The sequence below is a fragment of the Poeciliopsis prolifica genome, unplaced genomic scaffold (assembly GCF_027474105.1).
Source record: "Poeciliopsis prolifica strain line A6 unplaced genomic scaffold, Auburn_PproV2 SCAFFOLD065, whole genome shotgun sequence".
Taxonomy (NCBI): domain Eukaryota; kingdom Metazoa; phylum Chordata; class Actinopteri; order Cyprinodontiformes; family Poeciliidae; genus Poeciliopsis; species Poeciliopsis prolifica.
This window is the reverse complement of record NW_026562440.1, coordinates 2,223,800-2,243,804: the sequence shown is the minus strand read 5'-3', so window position 1 is coordinate 2,243,804 and position 20,005 is coordinate 2,223,800. Positions and strand designations below refer to the sequence as shown.

The 20,005-nt window shown below is 38.9% G+C and overlaps 1 protein-coding gene across 1 annotated transcript; it reads left to right on the top strand.

Annotated features, from left to right (window-relative positions):
- The first annotated feature begins 730 nt into the window (after positions 1–730).
- On the top strand, positions 731–18,653 carry LOC129351235 (ensconsin-like). Its single transcript, XM_055020130.1, is given in 22 exon segments — positions 731–1,690; positions 8,517–8,663; positions 8,797–8,874; positions 9,337–9,500; positions 10,312–10,429; positions 10,697–10,798; positions 11,114–11,224; positions 11,686–11,781; positions 13,598–13,717; positions 15,154–15,326; positions 15,727–15,796; positions 15,799–15,865; positions 16,022–16,071; positions 16,074–16,259; positions 16,332–16,481; positions 16,573–16,736; positions 17,132–17,236; positions 17,323–17,373; positions 17,456–17,480; positions 17,572–17,694; positions 17,789–17,968; positions 18,412–18,653. Coding segments are annotated over 22 exon segments (2,454 nt in total). The 5' UTR covers positions 731–1,527; the 3' UTR covers positions 18,423–18,653.
- Positions 18,654–20,005: the final 1,352 nt, after the last annotated feature.

The window sequence follows — 20,005 nt, the reverse complement described above, 5'->3', positions numbered from 1 at the left end:
AAAGATCAGATCGCTCGTCCATGATTGTGTTTGTGCAGCACATGCTCTCTGAGGAGATGAGGCTGCAACTATTGGCCTGAATTCCTTCATATTGTTATAACTGGAAAAAGTTCCTTTCAAAGAGATATTAAATGAACAGCTCCAATGACAAACTACTCATTAAGCATTTTGATTTCACAGACGTATAAAGTATTCACGGTCGTTACAACTTTTCACATTTTGCCTCATAAAATATAAATGTTTGTTTTTTATATTAAGATTGTATGTGAGTAGCAGCATAATTGTGAAGTAGAAAGAAAAGCAGCCTTTATTCCGTCTTGTTTTGTTTCTTTAAATAATGAATACAAATCTGAAAAAAAAAAAATACAAGCAGACTGGGGAACCCAGAGTTAATACTTATTAAAAGTATTTTTGGATTTTTTAAATTTTTTTATTTTTTTATCAGTAGCATCAACAACAGCAACATTTTTATGTATTTTGTTTTAAATTTGCTTGCTCATTTGTTTCTTTGTTTTATGGGTGTGGGAGAATATGCCAGAAGTGGTCGGCACTCTTCAGTTTTATGGGAACATAAAAGAACAGGTTGAATATACACACATCAGTCGAGCATAATTTGCTACCAGAAACCGGCCCACATAAAAATAATATGATTTCTCTTTAAGTGGAGACAGTGGGTGGAGCCATAAACCATGTGCTCTCTGGACTCCTGCCAAAGCAATGGCTCCAGTACTGCATTATTCTTCGAGTAGCATCAGCAAACTGTGCTTCTTTTCTCTGACGTCCACCTGTCAAACTCCTACTTTTGCACTGTGTCACTGGTCCATGTGCGGCTGTTGTCAGGGAAACCCATTACGTTGTGCTGGCTCACCTTCCACTACTGGAGCTGCACTGAATATTTTATCGACTCTCCCAACCTCTTTTTATTCTCCCCATCCCTGTGTGCGCATATCTTCGTACAGTAGAAGGATTTGCTATGTGATGTAATTCTCCTGGCAGATTTGCAGATGAGATCTAGTGGGGGGACTATAAAGACGGGAGGTGGCGGTGTATGTGGAGACAGCAGATGCAGCATCCTCCTGAGGAGTGCTGGAGTCACTTGTGCGGTTCTTGTAGACCTCTGCGGAACCAGTCTTGTGGATTAAGTCTTCTTTTCTAAGCCACACCACCAGAGCTCATCCTCATCCTCACGCTCTCTGCTCGCTGGTCCTCTGAGCTGCTCTGTTTGTTCCTTTCTCTGCATTGCACTGGGTTTATTCTTGACTCATCATTTTTTGCCGTTCTTTGGCTGTCCTCAAAATTATTTTTGTATCATCTGAAAACCTTTTTAGATTTAAAGTAGCTTGTTTCACATGGTTGTGGGTATTTATCTGTTAGACACCTACATCTTTCTGAAGAAGAGCATTGTTAGGGGTGACCCTGACCTCCAAAGTCCTCTGGAACAGCTCCCTATCTCCTTTGGGTGGGATGGGATGGGCAGGGCTCGGGTGAGTTAGCCTGGGGGCTCGAGCGGTTGCAACAGGGCAGGCGATGCCGGATAGGGAAGCAAGAGGAGGTGGAGGAAGTGGATCACCCAGAGACAAGAGGAAGCTGAGGAAGAGAGGCAGCCGGCTGACGGTTCAACCACTCTTTACCATCACTGAGGAAGAGGAGGTACAGAGACGGAGGGAGGCTGGCAGGAAAAAGAAACGAGGTATGAAGGAAAGTCAACTGATGGGTGTCCAATGTGGCCGTGCAAGTTTGAGTGTGCATTAATGTATCTAAATTAAGAGCATTATCTGGGACAAAGAGTTTATAATTGAATTGAGGAAACTTTGAGCATTCTCCAGAGAGTCAGAGCTGCAGATGCTCTGAAAATGTGACGTACCAAAAGATTTGCGCACTTCTTTTTTCTTTTTACTGTATGGCTCATTATATTTATACTCAAAAGTAAAATATCTTGCTGTACTTTGCTTTATGGGGTTTGGATTAGCCTGCCCTTTGCAGACACCATTGGTGCACAGGGTCTGTGATGATGGACACTTTTGTTTGTGCAAGAAAGAAAATGAGCTGAGCCTGCAAGATTAGGTCAAGACAAGGACAGCAGAGATGAGAGCGGAGGTGCAGTGTGCTTCCTCCGTGTATGTGATGGTAATGCGTTTGTAAGCAAAGAGGTCTGTCAACACCCCCCAACAGTAAGAAATGTGCACTGCTGGGACATTCTCTTAAAATTTGGAGGTCTTCAAAAGTTAAGTATTTTGGGGCGATACCTTTTAGGAAGAGGCTGGAATTACAGCTTTTACCTGTTTACGGTCACAAAATACCGTAACTGACAATAGTAGTGGCCGAGAATTAATGCATCTCCCTGAACATGACATTACCACTGTCAAACATGGTGGTTGCAGAATAATTCCATAGGGAGGCTTTTTTTTAATAGCACAAGTTATAAGATGAACTGAACTAAATGCATATCAACATTGGAAGAAAAACCTGTTAGAGACTGCAACTGGTGCTGTCACTCCATCAGGCTGAGCCTCAATCTATAGCCAGAGCAACAATGGCAAATTTTAGATCTTAACAAATTTGAGTGTTGAGGTGCCCAGACCTACATTTGGTTAAAAATGTACAGCAAAATCTGTTCTTTTGCTTGTTTTTCACTGACTCCATCCTTTGATTGAACTGATCTATTTTGCAACTAAAATGGGGAAAGGTTTCAGCAGATGTCTTTCCCTGTTACAACTACCGACTTTGTTTTCCCAATAAAATACACTGTAGTTTGAGGGTGAAACATGACAGAAAATTTGTAAAAACACAGTTAAAACTATTTTCAATACATACTCTATGTTTTAAATGGAAAGAACTGCTGAAAGTTTTGATTTATTGTATTTTGACTGTTTAACTTGCTTTGCAAGTATTTTCACAGAAAATTATCAGATGAAGTAATATCACCTTTAACTTGAGTCACAAACTTTGTGGACAATTCAAAAGTATGATAAGGTAGCCTTTGAGAAATCTCTTGACAAACGTAAGATGGCAAACTTTCAGTCTGATTTTTGTTTTTGCATAAAATGAGCGAGGTCATTTTATGCAAAAATGACCTCGTTTGTGAGAGCCTTCTTACTTTTCATCTGAACTATGTATGCAAGACAATGCAGCTCGGAGCACAAAATTATAAAAACGTCTGTTGTTGCACCTTTCGTCCAGAACCGAATGCCCATTCCAGAGCTATAAAGGAATACTCTCAACCCTGCCCCCTTTGCCACTCCGGTGTTTGGAGGTTACAGTTTGGCTTAGCATTAGCAGCAGCTAATCCTCTCAGGCTGCAAGGAAAGAAGGAGCTGCACACTGTGCCTGCCTGTTACCCACTGGCCTGGACGGCAGAGCATTAATCGCCAACTCTGACCATTTAATCTGACTGCCGATGAATGCAGATAGACTGGGGTGGGGAGGGTGTGCAGACAGACAGACAACGAGCGTAGGAGGCGGGAGGGCCAGATTAAACAGTCACACTCTCACTTATATCTCACATATTCATACAAAGCGCATAAACACACACACATGCACACACAGACAAAAGGATGGGGACTGGCGAGTCAACAGCGGTGACACCGACTGACCTCGCTCGCTTTCTAAATCTAATGTAGAAAAACTGGAATGGAGGAGTTTTCCTTTTGGTTTCTACCTGGACTGTGGACTTTGTATTTGAGCTCAGATTCTGCTGGGAAGAATGTTTTCAGGAAGTAGGAACCTTGCTGCCAACCCTGTGATTGATCTAACCGAAGTGGACAGACCAGGCAGGGTCAGAGGTCCCACATTTGGATTAATACATCTGACATTATGAACAACTCAGGTAAAACCCTGTGCTTTGACCAACTGGAGGACCTGTATTCAATACAATTGTATTGTATTTTGATTAATCAATAGATGACGATAGGAACTGTGGAAAAGAGGAATGAAAGGGCATAAGATTGGGTTTTATTATGGTAAGAAGTTAAAGTAGGCACTTTGACCGTATCTTTCACTGGGCATTCTGCTTTTAGCTCTCCAAAATCTCATTACCATCTGGAGATTTTTGTACTATATTCTGTGAAAAAAATCTTGTGTCTCCAAAAATTGAACTCTTCATGAAATTAACAAATCTTCTATATGTACATGAATGCTGTCGGGCTAAAGTCATGTGCAATTTTAATTATTTTCAACTGATTTTCATCACTGAAACCACAGACAGATATGAAGGGTGATAAATACAGTTAATTTTCACGAGAAAATAAAAGTAAAATTGGAGATGCAAAGCAAAAATATCCTTTTCACCACTTAAATTGTCAGTTTAAATACAAACCACAATCATCCAGTTTCTGAGAAGCCATCCCTTTTGATGCTTTGTAATGTAGTTCACTACTTAACTCAGATAGTTGAATGTTTTAAAAAAAGAAAAATGTTGAAAGCCTCAGAGCAGCATTGACAAGTGGACCTGGTTACAGGACGTCTCTACTGGGAGAAGGTCCAATTACACTGTATAGCAGGTTTAATGTATTTGCGAATGGTGTTAAACAAGCAAGCAAATACACTTTGGGCTATCTGAGGTTTGTTGACTCAGTGATCTCTGAAACAGATGCTTTGCGTGATCCTCAGAAAGGACACGGCTATGCTGAAAGTATAGCAGATCAGTGGAGAGCTTATTGTGACTGATTGTTTTAAAAATATGCTATTTGTACCAACAGTTTGATGTTATTATTGTTATTATTATTAATCACTTATTTGTTATAAGGTATCCATCACTTGGTTTTTGGTTATCCAAGGTCAGGTTGCAGAGATAATGGCTCTCTCTTGCCAGCTAGTCTGGCATCAAATACTCAAGCGCTTTTGGTTATTGGGTTTTTACTACATGGATTTCATAAATTTCAGGTGAACGTTCAAGTTTGAAGCAGAAATTTAAGGCAATGTTTGGATTGATGTTTAAGTGTTTCATTTTAATGGATAATATTGCTTCATCTTATGGGGATAAATTCAAAAATGATATTGCTCAATGTTGCAATAATAATAGTATTGTCATTCCATATGTTTTCCATGTATAAAACGTGGAAAAATAAAAGTACAGAAAAAAATTATTTCTACACTCTAGTTTCTGTCTCTCTGTCTGAAATGGCCATTGATTTGTCCATCTGATCTTTTTTTGCAGACTTTGTGTTTAAAGCTTAATTTTGCAGTAAATTCACTTAATTTATTCTGTATTTTTACATAAAAATTGTATTAAGAACTTAAGTATGTAAAAGTGTAAAATTTTCTCAGGAATACATTGTGGAGACTGTATGATTGTTTCTGTATTTCCTCTTTTTTTCTTTCTGTTCAATAATCAGTTTAAGAACTTTAACCAGTTGGTAACAAAATTAACATTTGGAGCAGCAGATTATTTCAACTGGCTAAAATATGTGGTGTTGGTGCATAATAGTTGAATTAATGGGAGGAGTAGGATGTCGCATAAAAATCCTACACTGAGTTAGTAGGATTTGTAACTCATTAAATATGTATTTAGCTCAATATAGTCTCATGTTTTAAGCAAGTGCTTGTTCACATATATATTTGATTACCTCTGCGTAGCTTTCTTTTGGATGATGCACACAGCTTCCGAACTTAGCTTTGTCCATTTGTTTTAACAACAGCTGAGAGGGGCATAAAGCACCTCCTGTTCTGAATGCTGCACTCCAAATACAGTTTATTTAAGCTTTCACTTCTTGGTGAATCCATTCACACAAACTCCACTGTATTTGGTGATAGTGTTTTCCAATCACTTTGAGACACTCTCAACTTACTTTTTGTCTTCAAAGCTGACCCTTGGCAAATATAATTTCAGAGCTTTGATTTCTAACCTTAATACGTAACACTATTCAAAATCCAGTCTGAAAAACATGCTGCTACTTTTCATCTCGTAAACACTGCCACCCTTCTAGGTTTAGGGGCCTAGCGAAGAATGTGTACAAACGAACAAAAATTAGCACAGTATATGATGCATGAAAACAGAAAGCTTCTTGTCTTGGTTTACTGCAAAGCTAAGGGAAGTAGCCTAACTATTATGATAAGTAATTGTGGACTTTAACAATGACAACACTCAGCTCTTTCATACTGCAGTCTAGTGTGTTGAATTATATTTGAATTCTGCTGGCCAAGAATAAAGTGGCTTATTCCTCACATCTATTCAGGAGAAGGTTAAAGTAAGGATGCACCAATCAGGTGGTCAGAGGCCAGAACTGTTTCCCTTTAAGGGCACACAATAAAAATCAACTACTATACATCTTACCAATATATGCTTTGATGGATCGTTTAAGATAACGCAGATTCAAAATTATGACATCTATCAAAAAAACCTGTAGCATAAATTTCCGTTTGATGTTTTAGGATCAGAATAGGTAGCTCAAACCTCAAAGGAAACTAGACATTGTCAATAAGAAAGGACCCAATCAGTTAGTTCAGACAAGACTAATGTTTTTCCCTCTCTTAAGTTACTCTACTTAACAGACAGGTTTTTGGACATGTAAGGATTTCTCTTAACTCTAGATATACATTTCACAAATTTCTCACTAGGAGAAGGCCTTTTTGGACAGACTCTAAAATGAGATCAACAGGTTTTATCTTATCTGATTTTGACCTTTCCTGGATAAGTTGAGGGAATAAAGAGCCGGGGAAAGTTGGCTATGAGGGAACAGATTTGAATGGGACATTGAACGAGGTTTATTCAAAGCTTCAGGAATCAAAACAAATTGCCAGTTGTGGTGGAGTGCTGCTCCCCACCCCCTTCTTGATGTTCTTGATGACCTCAGAAAAGCAAATATATATTCTCTTGCACATTTTTTTTAATATCATGCCAAGCTCATAATGAGGGGCTTCTAGACAAATATAAAGTTAAATATTGAGCTGCGGGAAATGATCCTTTCCTTTCTGAACCGATCTTTTATTTGAGGAAAGTGATTTTCAGGTACGAACAAAGTCCTGGTGCTGCCTTTCTTGTTGTAATAATAGTCGCTATGACCACATGTACCTGAGGCAATGCAGACCTGTGAATGCTTGTGTACACACCTCTGCAGCTGCCCCATACATGGTGACATACAATACTCAGTCAACTATGACCTGATGTCTTTTCTCGACTCTTTTTGTAAATTCGTGTAAAACTCCAAGCCTGGGTGGAGTCAGCAGGGTTGACTCCACCCTGCCGAGCCTTTCTGGGTGGAGTCAGCGACATCAGATGCTTGAAAGTACACAAGAAATTGAGAATCAGGAGTTTTAAATAGACACTTTGTCTAACTTTAGACACTGGTGAAAGCAGATATAAAATTTGTACTTTGCTCCTCTTGTGGGTAATTACTAGACAAGCTGTGGCGTTGCTGAAAAGATAGGAAGCCCACATGAGTGTTGAAGTGTATTATTTTAGTTGGGCTTGGAGGAATTGAATGAATTGTGACATTTGCCTCTTCCACACAAATATTTTTACATAACTCTGTTTTTGTCTTCTTAATTTACTAATGGCACTAATGTTACAACTCAAAGGGTTGTTTTAATGCTTTTATTTATAATGTGTTTTAGCACATTTTAAATAAAGCTTTGTGTCCAAATGGCTAAAATTAAGAGCTAAGTCACCCAGGAGCCAATAGAACCAACAATCAATAGCTCAGCTCTATGAGGAGTGAACACTGGTTATAAAAAAAACATGAATATTGAATAATGTTTTGGGGTTTTTTTTCTGTCAGGAGACCGCAACCATGTAACAGAAACCACAGGCACACTTTTAGTCTGCTTTTATTCACACAGTTCATAAGATGTGCTTGTTTTTACAAATCTTAGATTTATTGCTGCAAGCATGTTCCAGACATATAAACACACCTCTCTTTTGTTTGGACCTTTGGACTATAAAGCAGCTACCGTATGGCTTAGGTGTATTAGAATACATCATGCATGGAGTTTTCATGCTTTCATGTAAACTCCATGCAGAAATACCCCAAGTGGGAATTTGAATGCAGGACCTTTCCTCTTTTTATTTTTCAAAAGCTTTCAAAAGTATGCATACCTCATGATGCATTATTTTTTTCATTCTGTGATATACATTAACAATTGGAATTGGTAGATCAGACCTTTGTGAAAATTTGAAATTGTTCAGGAAAAACTAAGTACATCTCTGTTTAAGAGAGACATTTTATCGAGATTTTTGATCTTGGTATTCAGGATTATGACATACAAGTCTCTATCGTTGTACTATAATAATTCACAACTCATGAAATCTGACTAAAGATTATCAATCATTCCTATTAGTGATTAGTTAAGCAATTACATTTGGACAAGTCCATTACCATGACAGTAAAATCACTGAAATGAGCTTTGAATTCTGACGTGTCAATACGACATGAAACTTTTATGCCTGTGGATGATTTTTAATTTTTCCATGTTGGACCAATTAATCTCCACTTGTTTTATGGTCCTAGTTTTTTTGTTTGTTTGTTTTCCATCTCTGTCTCTTTGCTCAGTGCTTGATGCCAACCTGTTTTTCTTCTCAGCATCTTACTCCCAGTATAGGTCTGAGGATGGTCGAGGATCTTCAGCCTCTGGGCAGACCTACTCCCCCGCTGGGACACCTATACCCCCTCCCATTCCTAATCGGACCACCAGCAAAAACACAAGTAATTATGCTGCTACCAAAACAGGTAATTCATTTAGAATAAATTCATTTTACTGAAAAACACAAAACAAATAAAAAAAAAAACTGCTCATTTCTCTTGGCAGTTTTACCCTTCGAAAGGGAAGACTTGCTAATAGTACTACTAAACTGTTCTGCAGACTCGTTGCTCTTTAACAAGATTGATGAGAGACAGAGGCTGGCCCGTGAGCGCAGGGAGGAGCAGGAAAAACAGAATGGTGAGCACTCTTTATCTTCATGTGTTTGAAAGACATTCAGAAGGAAATTTATGTCTTAAGGCACCTTAAAGTGAATCTGTGGCTGTTCTTCTTTATTCTCTCCTGACATTTTGTGGCTGAACTTGGTTGGCAGCTGTGAAGTGCCGGTTTCCCTGGATATTACATAAAATCCAGGGTGAACCTAGGCACCCAGTTGCCATGGATTCTACCTTACATAATACGGCAGTCCATCAGGCAGGTCTTATTAAGGCTGAAAAGTCAAAAGCTGTTTGTTACACATGCTGGACATGTTTTACATAAGTCAAAGATCTGGCTTCATATAAGGATTTACTTTGTGCTGGAAGTTACAGCATTCTCACAGGAAGTGCAGTTGACCCTTCTCCTTGTTGATATGTGCATGTATGTGTGTGAATTTAATTATGCAAGTCAAATTCCATCTTGTCTGTGCGTACGTGCATGCAGCTGCCAAGGAAGCCCAGTGGCAGGCGCGCGAGGAGAGAGCGAGGCAGCACTATGAGAAACAGTTGGAGGAGAGGAAGAAAAAACTGGAAGAGCAGCGGATAAAAGAGGAGAAAAGAAGGGCCGCTGTGGAGGAGAAGCGAAGGCAAAAGCAAGAGGAGGACCGGGTACACATCTGTTTGGTTTTTGTATGCTTGACAAGCCTCATCTGAGAGTAAGAAAAGATAAATAAGAGTGACAACCATTATGGAGGCCTCATAAGTTATAAAAAACTGCAATGTCATAAATATTTTTTGACATCAAATCTGATCTGTTTGGATAAAATAAGTTCAACAAATGATATACTTTCATCCATTAATTGTGTACACTTGCTTGACCTTGTAGGATTATAGTGAGGAAATCAGATACGGTTAGAAAGAAAATCTCTGAAAGTTGTCCTGGATAAGTTTTCTGGAATTTAGCAAATATAAATAATTTTGGTTATTCTAACTGACCTAAAACAAGACAAGTATGAGAAAGAATATGTTCGTACCTTTTTATTTGGTGTATTTAATCTTCTGATTTCAACTGTACAGACTGGGTTTCAAGTTTTTTTATGTTTCAACAATGCTCCACATACATGTTGATGCTGAAATTTAAACTGTAGCATTTTATACTGAGGCTTTTATGACTCATACTCACCCTGGTTAAATTACACTAAATTTCATCTCTAATTGAAGTGATAACTTTGAGGTACTTTTTCCTTATTTTTTGCATTGCTCCTTTTTGCATTGCATCTCCCATTTCTATTTGTCTGAGATACAAGTGTTATTTAGACGATTTGCCTCCTAATTTATTTGGTATATCTCATGCAGCCATAAAACTAGTGTAAAAAAACACTTTCTTCACTACCACAGAGACTGAAGAGATTATATTGTGCTTGTTCAAAGCCTAAGAAGTTGCCACATTGAGGATTTTCTCTTGTTGTTCTGACTGAAGGTGCGTCATGAGGCAGTGATACGCCGCACGCTGGAGCGGAGCCAGAAAACCAGGCCAAAGCAAAACCGCTGGTCCTGGGGAGGAGCACTGCACACCAACACTCCAAGCATACCAACTGGTACTGAAGCACAATCATACCCGCAAAGGCCCTGTACAAACACATCAAGTCTGCCACAGAAATCACACATTTTTCCAGCCGCCTCAGCTTGTCAGAATTGTTCTATTATGTTTATTTTTGCACTTTTCAGGTTCGCTGCCTTCTGTTGTTACTGCTTACTCACACCCTTCTCCACCTTCCCTGTCTTTCTCTCTTTCATTCTCATGTTCAACTTCTCTCTGACTCATTTCCTGCTCTATATCTCGTCTTTGCTCTTTCTTGGTTCAGGTTTTGTGGAGTCTGCTTTCCTCTGTCCACTCGACCTTGCTGGACTGGAGCACATGCAAAGTGCTTTCAGTTTCTACCGCAGATACGGATTGACGTCCCACTGTGAATATTATAGCTCTGTGTCAGTTAGCTGGCTAGTTTTAGAGCACTAGTATACTACATGTGTTCATTAGTACACATGTAAACCAATGTGGGCGACATCGTTAGTATTTGGTTAGCAGTGCACCACGTTACCCAAAGTCGTATCGCAAAGACACAATATTTCCATTTAGCACTAATTCATTTATTTTTTAGGAGTTTGTAGTTTTCCAGTTCTAACCTTAATTCATAAATGTATAGAAACGTAAAGCCTGCTGGGTCAAGTCTCAATTCCTTTTGGTTGCTATCATTAATTAATTGTTCTCATTTTGATTCTAGATGCTGACAGAAGGTCGGTGTCCACCGTGAATTTATCCAAACACACAGATAACATCATTACCAAGCGCCTCTCCTCCTCGTCTGCCACACTGCTGCACTCACCAGACAGAGGTAATGAAAATTATGACATGCATATGTCACCTCCTTATATCTTTGTTTCCTTTTTATTTATTATTTAAATTGCTTTCACACTTGTTGTTGTTGGGATGTTCCATATGACTTTTAGCTGAGAGTTGGATTGTGCTAAATCTTTGTTGTGAAAGTTAATAGAATATTTGGCTTGCTGTTAGTGTACAGAAATTATGATGGGAATTGGAATTTATTGAGTTATTTTTTTAGTGATATATGGTAGAGCTTTGTATGGATGAAAGACCAAAACATGTAAAAATGTATTTGTTTTCCCAGTTATACGTTGTTTACAGTAACATACTTTTTGAACAGGTTGGGGAATATTGATCATATAGTCGAACTCTCAGTGGTGTTTCTTAAACTGTTTATTGTTTTTGAAGTATTTTTTCTTGTGCAAAGTTTCAAACATCATGTTTCCTTTGATGTTTATATGTTACTGACAGGCTTACAGATGAGAACAGCTTCCACCCCTGTAATAAGCAAAGCTCAGTCCAAATCCCGCCTACATCAGGGGAAGACCACGCAGCACAAAAACACAGGTTTCACTAAGGGCACTTTTGACTGCTTGTGTTATAATGCACAGAGCAGATAAGATCATGGGCTGAAAACTGCAAATGAAAGTAAAAAAAAAGATAGTTCTTTTAAATTTAACCGATGGATGTCTGCATTCTGATTGCAGATTATGCTTAAATTACAACTCACTACAGTTCACTGTATTGTGAATGAGCACATGCTTACACTGGAGTATTTAATCACTAGATTTGGGCTCCAATGTAACCCCTTTCTATAATCCTCTGTAGGATAATCCTGTTTTTTTATGTGTGTTTTTTTATGGGAATGCTGTATATGCATCATGGCTAAAAAAATGCCATATTTTATATTATTATGTTAATTCCGCCTGCTATTTCCATTTAAAACCTTCATCAATACCTCAGTTGCTATACCAAAAAAAAAGAAAACAATAAATGGCCATATTTAAAAATTATGTATGTACTATAAATTGTTTAACAATACTATGCATTGAGCATTCATTCCTTCAGTTTTCAGCTTATTATCTTTTATCTGCATACTTAAGAAAAGTATTTACCCCATTACATTACTTCATTTTTGCATATTTTATAGAGCTAAAAATTTTTATATCAATCAAAGATAAACTGAGCAAATGTAGAAAGCATTTTTTATGTGGTAATTCATTTATTAAGGACAAAAGTTAGCAAAACCAGCCTGCCTGACATATAGAGTCAAGAAATTACTTAAATATACAACTGGTCAATAAAATGCAAGTGACATGTTGTGCCTCATTCTAAATAAATGTAAAGATTGATGCACCTTTATATCTATCAGTCTAAAAAGGGAATAATAGTAAAAGCCAAGAGGTGGCCAGACGTCCAAAATTGTTCCTAGAGCACATCATTGGTTTATCTTTGAGATCATAAAAGAAATTTAAAAATTTGCTAGCCCATCTTTCTTCAGTTTGAGAAAATGACCATGACTTGCCAAGACGAAAGAAATTAGACAAAAATAGAATCTTTGGAGAAGGTGAAAACCAATTATGGCCAAATAACTCAAAGTAACTAACTTCCCAAAGACCTTTTTGGAAAAATAGTCCAAAGCCTATTTTTCATATCAGCAAGTCCAGTGTTAAGATTTTGAAGTGGCTTAGATACACTTCAGATTTAATCCTGTTGAGATGCTGTGGCAAGGTATTAAACAAGTTCTTACAACTCCTTAATAAATGGAATCATGTTCTAAAAACTGAATTTTCCCTATACTCAGGTTATCTTTGTCTGACGTTGAAATGTGCTTGATCTATTGAAGTGTGCCAAAACAATGAAAACCAAAAGGACTCTGGGGTGAAAGTACTTTTCCAGAGCATTGAATAAGGTCCAAGCCAGCCCTGCCACACTGCATGTTTTGCCTGATGTTAAAGTGGATAAAAGGATTATCATGGACATCATTTATACATGTGTTCCCAGTGAGCAATTGAGGAGTTATGATCAGATATTTAAACTGCTTGTATAAAATCCTGGGAAGTCTGGTTTTGTAATTCGATGTTGCATTATGATATTTTATGCTGCAGCCTTCTGTTATCTCTCCCCTGCCCTCATCTTGCTTTTGTGTGCTGTTCACTTCAAGGAGTTTGCTTCCTCTGATAATTACCAGTTTAATGCATGCAATGGGGTGTCCATGGTTTAAACTTGACTTCTGTTCACCTTTCACTTTGGATAAGTAAAGGGAAGATGTGCTGGGCCTGCGAATGGTTTATAATCTGCTTTGACTGCTTGGGCTGATAAGTGGGTAGATAATAGTTTTAGCTGTTATCAAAGCTCAGGTGTTACATGCGTCTGTATTCAGGACTCCGCCGGCTCCCGCTGACGCCATGGGAGAGCAGCATGGTGAACCGTCTACAGCAGCCAACGCACTCATACCTGGCCCGGAGTCGTAGTGCCATGAGCTTGTCTGGAGAACAGTCAGGTAACACACAGTCCAGTCCATGGTTCTTTCACTCTGGGGCGTTTGGTTATCCTAAATTTGATGAAAGACTTTTTGCATTCACCTGTACAGTAGAAATAAGTGATAATATTTCAACAGAGTCTCTTGACCTCGAGGGCTTTCATTGTTAATAAGATTTGAGTGGACTTAAAGCATTACACTGTCCCAAACTGCCTTTACCAGCCTGTATCAGGCACCCGAAGCTCACTGTTGGTCACCACACACGCACACACACCCACACGTAAACAAACAAACACACACACACGTAAACAAACACATGCACTGAAGCAGACCGCAAGATCCTGGTGTCTAAGCTGGTTAGGAAGTATTTACCCATTGACCGCGTTGGCTGCTCCTCCCGTCTCCATAGCAAAACGTTTGCAAAGTTACTGTGTGAACTTTGTACAACTTTGCATTGTAGTTTTACAATAATTGTATGCTATTTTTAATGTGTTCTTTTTTCATGTTGAAAACTACAAATTTCATAGAGTTATAAAATAAAATGAAGCTCCATCAAAGTTTGCAGACCGTGATTCTAAACCTGGGTTCACCAAAGAGCTTGACAATAGTGACTTGACTCAACAGACTATCGGACTTCATATGTGGGTAGTTTTCTCAGAAGCCTTGCATTTCAGAACAGAACAAGCTCTAAAAGGATTGTGCATTGGCCACCAAGCAGTCACCATGGATGTTGGTTGTTTACCAGAAAATATATCCAATATATCCAGTAGCGAGATCAATTAGAAAGGTGCATTCATAAGAGTGCGCATATAACTACTATGTGCTCTGGGTTCTAAATATGCATTGGTAAAGTTCCTTGTTTTGTTAGAAAGGAGATACTAAGGAAAATATGTTGGGAAGTGATGGGATAAAGTGTTCACCTATGTTCACCTGCAGACTTAAACAAAGTTCTTTCTGTCTATTTTTCACGTTGCTCTTTGGCCTGAAATTAGACACAATGTGTAAATGTGCACTTTAGCTTTTTCTTCATGTTGTAGTTTGTGCATAGGTTCTAAGTTTTGTGTTGTGTGTAATGTGTAATACTGCCTAGCTTGTCCTGATTGAATAATAAACTAAATATGTTTCCCTCTTTGGGTGTTTCTTGTGTTAGGTGATGTCTGTATACATGTTGTGCTTCTACTAATCTGTAGCACTAACAGCTTCTTTCTCTTCTGCTTCCTTACTACCAAACATCACCTTTTCATTCCTTTTACCCTATGTTTGACCTCCCTAAATGCATGGCTTTATTCATACCATTCACCTAACTTCCTTACATGTTCACCTTTACTTCTGAACTTTATTTTTATGTGCCTTTTCGCCAAATCTTTCCTGGTGTCCCACAAATTCCCACACTGTTCCGAATCATACCTCCAAAACACTCCAAACCTCCCCTTCCACCTTGTGCATCATCACTGTAGCCATGCCTGTGTGTCCTCGCTCAGTTTCCTGCCACCCCATGGGCGCCATGTCATTCAAGACCCTGCAGGCCCAAGTGCTCCCTCACTGTCGCAGCCAGGACAGGAACCTGAGCAGAGAGAAAACGTTGCCGGCCTCCTCCACCGCTCGTAGGAGGACCACAGGAACTACGCAGGTATGGAAGGAATATTTCCTAGCACAAATGTTTTCCAAACAGACACAGATTTCTTCCTTTTCTCACCTCTCCATTTAGATGGATAGATTCATTTTATTTGGGGGTATGAGAGTTAAGGAGGTTGGATAAATATCTATGTCACAGACCTCAATTTTATATTTGTGTAAAACTTGAAAACCATGTGTCATTTCCTTCTGCCTCACAATGATTGTCTACTTTGTTTTTGTGTTAGTTTTCATTTGGTATGTAACGACCCCAAACTTTTTATTTCATGCTGTGTAAGACGTAATTACTTTATCATGGTATTGTACCAATTTGCTTAGATACAGAGGGAACATGAAGCAAACAAAGAAGTGTATGTTAATATTTTTTATCATTGCATCTTAAAAATTTGTATAAGCATAAGGAGCGTGATGGCATCAGGAAGTCTTGGAGCAACCTGTCCCTTCCATTGGCTCCTGTTCTGACGTTACTCCCAATAAGTCCACCATTTCTTCAGGCAAAAAGTCCAACAAAGCAACACCACCCTCTGCTGGCAGGTAGATGAATCTATTGTTCTCTCCAAAACAAATATGAAGCTTGAATAATAAATAATAAAATTTATTGAGCAAAATAACTTTATTCAATAAAGCTTGAATAAATTTCTTATTTTGACCTTAGCTTCTAATATCATTTTTATTCTCGTTTGCTCACAGACCTCCACAAAAGACACTGGGACGTCCCCCAACTCCCAAGCTACTTAAATCTCAGTTTCAGATGATCCCGGAAACCTTCGACCTGTCAGGATCACACCTGAGCACTCTCAACCCTCAACGCCAACAGCAGCTCCAAAGGAAGAAGAGGAAGAAGCGAAGATTTTCAGTCCTCCCCAACCCAGACCTCAGCCACTGGGAGAGAACAATCCCCCGAGTGAGGCACCAGCTGAAGTCAACGGTCAGTCATAAAGAAGTAAATCATGCTGGAAGGATGTATTTGTTTCAACAATTCTTTTATGATGTTTTCTAGAGACTATAAGCAGTCCTCCAACTCAGAAACCGTCAGCTGGTACCACAGATCCAGAGGAGGCCAGTCGGATCCTAGCCGAAAAACGGCGACTGGCCCGGGAGCAGAGGGAGAGAGAGGAGGAGGAACGGAGGCAACAAGAGGAGCAGCGAGGTACGGAGGCCCTTTGAGGACATCTGTTGGTGTCACCGATGCTGCAGGTTGACTTGCGTTGATGTAATTTGTTTCTCTCCGCTCAGATTAGCAAAGGAGGAGATGGCTCGTCGTAAAGCGGAAGAGCGAGCAAAGAGAGAAGAGGAGGCCCAGCGTCTGGCAGAGGAGAGGAGAAGGCATGAGGAGGAGGAGAGAAAGGCTGAGGAAGAGAGACTTCAGAGGGAGAGAGAAGAGGCAGAGAGACTTCAGAAACAGGTCAAAGGACACAGCAATCTTTTCTTTTTTGTTTTGGTTCCATGATTATCAGTACTTGTGTGAAAACACAACATTTAGTTTATCAAAAAGTATATATTACTTATGGTCAATTAAGAATATATTTTACACAGAAATGTTATGTCATGACCAACATAGTAATTGGAAAACCATCATTTTTCCTAAAACATTAAATGTCACAATTGCAAGAAAAAATAAAAAAAGACACAAGTGAGGAGAGAACAGCTTTAATCTTCAATAATATTATCATCTGAGTATTTTCCATTAATGTTCTTATTGCATGATTTTCTATTATTATTCTGGTTCAGTGAGATTTGCCTGTTGGTGCTGAATTTAGCTGAGCTCTGTCTCAATGCTTGTCTCTGTGATTGGATTAGAAAGAGGAGGAGGAGTCTCGATTGAGGGAGGAGGCAGAGCGACTGAGGCAGGAGAGGGAGAAGCACTTTCAGAAGGAAGAAGCAGAACGATTGGAGAGAAAAAAGGTGACGTCTTCAAACACTAATAAATAGTCCATCCAAAAATCACCTATGTTTTTGAATTAAATTATCTCCTTTCTTACTTCCTGCAGCGACTTGAGGAGATTATGAAGAGAACCAGACGCTCAGACACATCAGATAAGGTAAAAGCACATATTGGTTAAAAAGCGAAAACGCACCTAAGACACCTTTCAAAATGTTTATTCTCATTTCCCTCATCTTCAGAAAGTCAGGACCGGAGACAGCGCAGGTAACAGGAAACACCTCTCCTCCCAAAAATACCTCTCCTCTGTTGTTCGACTGAAGGATGCTACTGATAGCTACTGTTCTTGTTCCATCAGTGAGCTCTGGTTCTCCTGCAGCACCTGCAGCCACCGTGCCTCAGACAAACAGCAACGGTCACCAACCTGACCTCAGCCCACAACCCAGCACCACTCCTCTGAGCCGCCCTGACCAGCGGTAGCGTACCGCTTCACTTCTATCCTGTTTATTACAGCGCTGATGGCAACATTTAAAATTAGGTTTTTTTTTTACTTCCACTCTGGTTTTGACAGGGAGACGGGGAGTTCGAAGAGGTGATCTCGCTGCCTTCACATTCCAGGTTGTCTCCTCCCGAAGGAGAGGAGCAGCAGGAGACGGAGGAAGAGGAGAGTAAGGTTTCTGTCGTAGCCTTCATGGAGAACGGTCTTCTAAAGCCTCTGAGTGCAGTTGAAGACATATCAGCTCATCAGGGACCAGGTCAATACGACTTATTATACCACCTTCAGTTGGACATGTGTCATGTAACGTGTACACTCAACCTTACAATAGAAATATACGGATGTTGGTGCTTGTGAATAATTTCTAGCAGACACGTTTGACAAAAATTACATCAGTATTTACATATTTTTCCTACACAAATGTTGCATTCATCCAATATAACTGTAAATGGTATTAGATTATGTTGTCTGGTACAAAGTGTGTAAAACTATTAATATTCAAGATAACATATGTGAAAACAGATGACAAAATTGGACTGGAAATGTATTGTACAGGACTGTTTGATTGTAGATGTGTGTGTATAGGAAACACTTGTTCTTTCAAAAAGATTTACTTTATTCTTTCATATTTTTAGGTTAGTGAGTTATACTGCATTTATTTATTTGCTCTTATTCCTTTGCCTTTTCTTTTTTGAAATTCAGATGTAGCCTGACGCCGCTTTGGAACGCTTTGGACTCCACAGCCACGAAGACAGGAGAAGCGCTCGGAAGGAGGCAGAGAATCATGGAGCTATGAAGACTGAACCAAAGGAGAGATTAGCAACACCATATTATACTCTCTTTCTCCTGTGGACGAAAATGGCCATTGCCATGTCCCAAAACCAGTGTCTCCAAAGAACTCCAAAAAAAAAAAAAAGACATCCTTTCCAAGAGAAGTGTCTTTTCCTTTAGGCAAAGAGCTAATTTTCTCCATGACAGTTGGTCATATCTTCTTGTTCCCGAACAGTTCTCTAACGCCCCAAAATCACAATACAACTTCAACTCCTGAGATTGAGTGAAAACCTTTTCAGTCCAACCATGATACTTGAAGCATTTTCGTTGAAGATGTTCTTTAACCTAATTTTCAGCGTCTGCAATGTGAAAGAAAAATAAGGCTCTGATGCAGTTTTCGTGTAGCTTCAGCAGTTTTGGTTGAATTGGTACAAAAGTGATGGCGTGATGGAACTAAGTTTTATAGAGACTATCTGGAAATGTCACATAATGCAATGTATTCTATCGACAGAGCCAGGATGATTGAGTATTACAAACTTTAGTTTTAAGTAATTATTAAAAGAAGATTGTTTTATTTAGGCAACAGAGAAATGGGGCATAAACTTCTAATTTCTGTTTAGCTTCATTTAATTGCTGTACAGATATAATGTGATTCTTCTAGTTGCCTACGTCCTTTTTTTCTCCAGAACTTTACTTTGGGTTGAAGCCATTTTTTATAGTTAAAACTCAGTCAAAGCTGTATCCTACAACTTGCCCCAGAGTACTGGAAGAGTTTTACTTTTTCTTTTTCTGGGCTGTTAGAAGCTGAATTTTGTTTGGCCTAAGACAGCTAAAAATGACTTGAAATAATTTACAGCTGATCAAACAAATGAATAATTGTTGTGAATTGATGCTGCTAAGTGTGAAGTTGGTTGCCTTGCTGCGTAGGGCGACATTGTTTCTACTCTGAGTTGAAGGTGAATCTGCATTCCTGAGTTCTGGCATTTGCAGCCAAACTCTCCCATGTCTTCCTTTTGATGCAAACATCTGAAGCCAGATTAAATGCTCTGACCCCACTGTTAGCAGCTTCTCATACATTTTTCACTCAGCTAGTTGTTTTCTACCAGCTGGACTGTTAACATCATGTGACTATACGTTTGTAAATATCAGTAAGTGGAAATTTTCTGAAAGACCATAAAAATTTGAAAGCAAACAAATCCTTTAAGGACCGTGGATGGGAAGAAAGTTTTGAACCATTGTATTACTGAAGTGTAAAATTATTACATCTCTATTTGTTGGAAAATTAAACATTTTGGAACCGATTAAATATTCACTCTGGTTACCTTGGACAGACTTTCTTTTACTTCTTAGAGCAAAAGAGGCAATGCACACAAACAATACAGACAATCTTTGTACATTTATTTCAGCATAAACCAGTTCAAGTAGTCACAAACAGTAAGACAGTAAGATGAACATGACTGACATGTTGGGAGGTAAACGATGCTGAGAAAAGGCAAAAACAAATTAAAAAGTCCAAAGTAAATGG